General features: G+C 35.4%; 1 protein-coding gene across 6 annotated transcripts in view; it reads right to left on the reverse strand.

Moving 5' to 3' along the window:
• Nucleotides 1–1,337: 1,337 nt before the first annotated feature.
• The window catches only part of Glut1 (Glucose transporter 1), a 27,197-nt gene continuing 21,679 nt past the window's right edge, over nucleotides 1,338–6,855 (reverse strand). For 3 of the 6 annotated variants that reach the window (XM_018546636.1, XM_018546628.1, XM_018546635.1), the window contains 2 exons: nucleotides 5,632–5,729; nucleotides 1,343–1,470 (listed from right to left, as the gene is read on the reverse strand). In XM_018546636.1, coding sequence (XP_018402138.1) covers nucleotides 1,367–1,470; nucleotides 5,632–5,729 — 202 coding nt within the window. In that variant the 3' untranslated portion in view covers nucleotides 1,343–1,366. Of the gene's footprint in view, nucleotides 1,471–4,127; nucleotides 4,354–5,631; nucleotides 5,730–6,855 lie in introns of those variants that run through there. The other 3 variants (XM_018546629.1, XM_018546631.1, XM_018546630.1) reach the window with 3 other exon arrangements.

Genomic DNA, 6,855 nt, shown 5'->3' on the forward strand with positions numbered 1-6,855 from the left:
GGGGGGGGGGGGTGTAATCTCGACGCGAGGAGTAAGCGCAACACCGGAATACTTTTTGACGACGATCCTGATAATCATCTCCTACATCGGAAACAACGGTTTTGCCGAATCCTTACAGAGATCTAATACTGGCTAATTTAATGCCGGGTCTGTGTTTATTCCTGCACTAGAACTTCTTGCTCTCACCAAATACATATATACCAAACGTATATATACGTATCTCACTTTAAGTTCCAAAAGTTGACATTAATTCAGTTGTAGAAAACAGACCTTCTGAAAGACGATAATTAATCACTTTGTTTAAGTATTAAAAGCACTACAGTACTTTACAGTACTTTTTTAAGTTTAGTAAAATAAGCAATTAATTATTGTCTTTCAGTAAGAAATTCTATTAGATTTCTGTAAGTATCTGAAAATGCACACACACACACACAGATCAGAAAATTATTTAGTTTGACCATCTCAAAATAACTATATAAGACCTGATTTTTAAAAGTTTTCGCAGTACGCTCAGACTTGAATTGTCTACATAATTATTCCGACGATTTAACAAAATTATTTTCAAATTTGTGTGTATCTAGTTAATTTTTAAATACTTCAGCAAAATCACTTTTTTCCGTACGCGAAATCATTCGAATAATCACGGCCAGCTAATATCATTGGAGAAAATATCGCGAGATGCCTCATTTATCCTATATAATGCTGTGAGGTATATATTCTCATAATATTCGTTCCCAGACAGCACACGACATCCTAATGTGGACATTCTGGGAATATCCTTAGAACGTAGAAACTTTATCTGGACATCCTTTGAAGGTCTGCGTGCTGTATGGTGGTAATATTTTTCAACGGTTGTACCCCGATCGACCCCGTGCTCTTCGTTGAACTAATTCAGCTCGCAGAGAGAAAAAAAGAGAGAGAGAGAGAGAGAGAGAGAGAGAGAGAGAGAGAGAGAGACGTGATTGACCAACGGAGGGGAACGCTCGTTCCCTCAACATCGCATCGCCTGCGAGCAATCATATTGACGGTCCAGCGGATGCTGCGCTTCGCACTTGACCGCGTCGTCGTCGTCGCCGTACGAAACGGCGTCTTTCCAACTCCTTTCCCCGGCGTTCTCTTCTCAATGCTCATTGTACATCGCGCCGCTCGCCGACGTCTCGAAGCTTTCGGTCGCGGTCCAGCCGAGGCTGGTCGCACGGCGCAGACTATGCCGCAGGAACGCCGCGCACGCCTTGCTGCTCTCGGTGATGATCTCGTAGAGCTGCGTCTCCAGGCTGAGGCTGCTGGTGGTGAGCAGCAACGGCAGCGGTATCGGCGCGTTCATGATCACTAGGTTACCGATATTAAGAGGAGCTGTTTCCCGTTGTCAGACACCGCTGTTCGGAAAGCGTGGCGGGGGAAGCGGGGGCGGTGGTCTCTCCGGCTGAGCGGGAGCGACGGAAGAGCGCTCGGATCCAGCTGCAAACACAACTGTGGGGTGCACGTTAATCTCACGATACGCGACTTCCTCATCTCTACGCGCGCGATACAGCCGCGTCGCGTACGTTTATCTCATCAACTACTTTTCCGGACACACATCGCTAAAAAGTGTATAATAGATATGTGTCTCATAGGAGACGAGCAAGCAAGCTTCTACTCTGCTCTCGGCGGCTGCACTCGATCTTTCCTCTCTCGGTCGAATTAATTTTCACCGTGACAGATTGCGTTCTTTATTCTCTCGAAAAATGCAGGCGGATCGTCAGCAAGGAAATTTATTTCACCTTAGTGTTTTAAAGGACAACGCGATCTTATCGTAAAAAGCTCCTTCTTTATAGCCGCTCCTCTTAGTCTCAGAGCTAATTCCATGCAATTTAAGCGCACTTAAAAACTGGCCAAAAAGAAGGTTAATTAATAGCATTAAAAATTATTCTGTTTCCGAAATACGATCAATATTTACGAGCGCTTTCCGTATTATTTATAAAATATATATTTTTTTGCTTATTGAGAGACTGCGAATATTCTTTAATGGAATTAGAAAAACGATTTGCTAAATTTTGGTAAACATAGATCTAAAAATAATTTTGTATGATCATCAAAATGATTATGCAGAAAACTCAAGCGTGATGAGCAAAGTTGCAAAACGTTTTAACATTCTAAGCAATCAACTCGAGTGTCCTCATAATTATTTTGATAGTCTATCACAATTATTTTCAGATTCGTGTGTAACTATAAATTTTTGGATACTTCAGAAAAACCATCCGTATACGAAATGATATTATAGCTGTCTATTATGTGCTTAGAAATTCACGCGATCTGAAAATAGTGTTAATTAATTTTTGAGAAAGTACTCATTACATTAATAAGAATATATTCGTGTTCCTTAGATTAGATTATCTTAGTTATAATTATTAATTAACGCGCGATTCGACTTAAGTGACTTAAGGTTTTCAAAGCCAAACGTCCGAAATTGTCACGGGAGATGAAATTACCTTTTGCTCCTACACGCACTAGAGATTACATTCATGCGCGCATGCCCCTTACACCATTCATGCTGCGAAAATTGATTGTACAGCACCGTACTAAAATTATAACAACAACGCCAAGTATATATATGTACATTGGCCTAAGAAGTTATTACATAACGAAATGAATCCTCAGTCCGGGATTGCTTCACAGATGCTACACATCAGTATAATATGTGTCAATAAGGAATATACATATTCACAATGGCCTGCCTTCCTTTAAACTACTACAAAGGCCAGTGTCGATAGCGCATAATATACGATAATATAATATTCGTAGAAACGAAGCAGTACGTGAGTGTCTACCACTTTCTCATTTCGTGTAAATACGTAACGTTACTTAAGTCCGAAGTGTAAATACGAATACAGGATGGAAAACTGTCGTGTTGCACAGAGACGATGATAAGTAGATGTGTGTGAGATATAAATAGATATATGTAAAGAGAGAGAGAGAGAGAGAGCTTATTATTCTGAAACACACACAACGTTTATAATTACATTAAAAATAATCGCGAGAAAGATATCGCCAAGAATCATTGGCGATAGAAGGCAGTTTTGAGATATTCGGTCGTTCGATTCATGTGTAACGTAAGTTTGCTGCACAGCTTGCTTCTGTACCTATATATTTTTCGTATGATTACTGGGTATGCGCGTGAATAAATACTGTCAGAAAAATAAGCTCTTCGAAACTGAAACTCCAACGAGTCCATGTCACGAGAGTGCCTAACCCAAGCAGTGTGAAATAAAAAATTAGCTAAGGTAGAATATGTATATAAGATACTAGATTAATGTTCAACGAAAATTATTACGTAAAGTGAAAACCGAAGTTCATGAATGCGAGCGAGAGAAAGTATTTCGAATGTCGAGGATCAATAGAGACAAATTCGGTCCAGATTTTTTTTAAGTTCAATTTTTCTCGCAAGCAGATGACAGCTTAAAAGAAAGAAATATTTGCATGAATGATTTTGCTGAAGTGTCTAAAATTTAGATAGATACATATCTGAAAATAATTTTATGAGACTATCAACATAATTATGTAGAAAATTTAAGCATGATGAGTGATACTGCAAAATGTTCCGACTTTCTACATTGAGAGAAAAATGTACTAATTACTGAACAAAATAATAGTTTTAATAATAATTTTTTCTTAGTTGATTTAAAATATATTAAATTTTAATATATATATATATATATTTATCTGAATAGTATTAGATAAATATTTACTAAATGTTTACAAACATATATTTAGTTGGTATAAAAACTGTTAATTTAACTATCATCTTTTTATTAAATAAATATTTATTTATTGTATATAAAAATAAATGCTACAAGTTAGTATTATTGAAAAAAGTATGTATTAAAATGTATTGTAAGATTAAGTAAACTTTTATTAAAATTTAATATTATTGAAGATTTACTATTGAAAAAATAAAAATCTATATGAAGCTCTCTCTCTACTAAATTATATTTTTTAGTATAACAACCAGTTTAATCCTATATAATTATTTTGATAGTCCTATAAAATTATTTTCAAATTTGTATGTAACTAAACTTTAGATACTTTTAGTAAAACTATTCTTTCCGTGAATTTGTGCAATTGTTCTAATGAGTGAATGATGAAATAAGCAGATTAAAGGTTTTTTTGTTCTCGATATGGCACACTGGTGTCGATCTACTTCATCATATTTTCTTTCCTGATTAGCTGTTGTCAACGCGAAAAGGTGAATAAAATTTAAATAGTGTTCCCGCTATGACCGCTCGCGTGTGTCTTGTCGTAGCGTGAAGCGGCACAATGTATAGTTTGACTGTCGTATAACCAGCACTTTGACGTCTCTGCATTTTCTGAATTATACTGAAAGCAGAAAAGAAACGTTCGCAAATAAATTCAAAACAGATGTTCCACAATGAGACTACAAATCAGGAAAACTTACAAACATACATATACGGCATTATGGCATGCAAGATGATGACACGTGGCAAACAATTCCTGTATACTTGATGATCGCATTGATTCGTACGATTATCGTTACCTTTTTTTAAATTTTTATAACATAACGTTCAATTTTAGTATTTTAACACGCACGGAAAGACGTAATGCATGATTGATGAAGGTGATCAGGCGTGAAACGAAATGATTAAAAGATGAACATAATGTGTAGAATATACAAGAAATAAATAATATGAATTATGAAAAATACTTCGAAAGTGACACAATTTAAAAAAGTCGTGATTTTTTAGTATTATCATGAATTAGTTAAGTAAATATTACCCTCAATCCTAAAAATAAACTTAACTTCATAAAAAAATCACAACTCAAAGAGGGTTATTTAAAAAAAATCATAATTCAAAAAAGTATTTTAATAAAATTGTCACTAAAACAATGGTTCTTCAAAAAAATTATTACAATTCAAAAAGGATGATTTAAAAAGTCGTCTCAAATCAAAATGACTTTTTATGAAACAAAAATGACATTTGATCATGAATATATACTTTTTACCAATATTATTTGATTAATCAATAATTTTCTGACAAATTGAAAAACAGTCCTTCCTTTTTTTTTAGAAATGTAATTTTTTTAATTGTGTCACTTTTAAAGTAAAGGAGCAAAAATGTAAAAATCTAATGCGATGAAAAAGCTGAAAAGTTTGACTTCGAGTTTCACGGAGATCGATCAGCGCGTGTACGTCAATTTTCATTCGATGAACGCATTCGCATAGGAATATCTCCTCATCAATGAAAAAGAGATGATTCATGTATATCAACGGATAAAATTACGAGGAATCGTGTTCACCTTATACTCCGAATTAAGAATACCTGATCACCCCCAATCATCGCAACGGTCAGAGAGAAAATGATAGTGACGTTCTTTAATATGATTGGTTCCTGCATTTAGATCTAGCAAAGAACTGAAAGCAAGAAACGATCATATTGAAGAATCATTGAACGCATACTGATTAGCTTTTTCTCTGCTAAACATATGTCAGTGGCTATGTTTAATCTCGATCGCGATTTCACAGCCGCGTTTAGAGAATTGTTTGTCTTTGAACAGAGATGAGACAGGGATTACAGATTATCGTGTTACAATGTATCGTGATTGATGCTGGTCAGGTTTTTTTCTTTAAAGCCTTACATGAATCAGGATGTGGCTTCTCCTCTGCCACCATCAGGGCTGCGCTCTCTGCTGGCGGTATGTGTCCCTCTAATGCATTCACACAGTTTAGCATGCTCCTGTAAAACATCACGCGACTTGTCCAGATTTCCACTTCTTCAAATCACATTTCTGTTGATTCTTACAATTTGTTTTCTTTCCCCTCCTCATTATACAAGATTCTTTCTCGGAGCACCGGTTGATATGCACGGTGTCGTAATGTATCAAATACACGGTGAATTTGCGGATTAATCTTATCATTCGCGTTCTTAATTTAATCGCTTATTTTCACTCGGATCCAACGAATCACCAAATCTCGTGGAGCCAGCTACACCGTTATTCACGATTTCACTATGAATTATTAAAATGTTATTATATATTGCAACCAATGATTATTATTAAATATGATGATACATGATACTTTGAGCAATGATTGATGATCAAAAGTAAAAAAGAAAATAGCTACGTAAATGCAAAGAGAAACTTAAGAGATGCGAGATTTACGATGGGAAAATGTAGATTCGTTTTTATGTAGATTGCGCAATCTGAGATCGTTACACGCTGGGATAATAAATGCAAGAGAAACGATATCGCTCTGCGCTCTTCGGCGCTCCCAGCCCCATTGACACCCAAGATAATACTTTAGATGTTTATTCAGAGTCGATTCTAAATTGTTCGACGTTCCAGTCACGTAGAGTAAGCTAAATTCGCTTTTTCTCTCCGCTATGATCGCTATGATAACGATTACTCGTAAAGCCATATGGAAAGAATAATTTTCCTAAAAAATGTAAAAGCTTACTGGCTTATACGTCTGAATATAATTTTATTGGTTCACCAAAATAATTGTATGTTAGAAAAAATAATAAGTACGCTACAAAATATTTTGACATTCGAACAACCAGCTTGAGTTTCTAACAAAATTATTTTGACGATTCAATTAAATTACTTTGGTGGTCCAAGAAAATTATTTTTAAATTTTTAACCAGCACAATTTTAAATTTTTCAGCAAAATCATTCTTTACGTGAACAGAGGTATGGATTCGGAGATCTGTGGATCCAATAGGGATTCACGGATCTTAAATCGAGTCACTCTCCACGAATCCGTGCGCGTACTAACGGATTCACACTCGATAATGCATATATATATATATATATATATATATATATATATATATATATACACATAACGATTCATTTCACAGTTTC

This window comes from Cyphomyrmex costatus, unplaced genomic scaffold, assembly GCF_001594065.2.
Source record: "Cyphomyrmex costatus isolate MS0001 unplaced genomic scaffold, Ccosl1.0 scaffold567, whole genome shotgun sequence".
Taxonomy (NCBI): domain Eukaryota; kingdom Metazoa; phylum Arthropoda; class Insecta; order Hymenoptera; family Formicidae; genus Cyphomyrmex; species Cyphomyrmex costatus.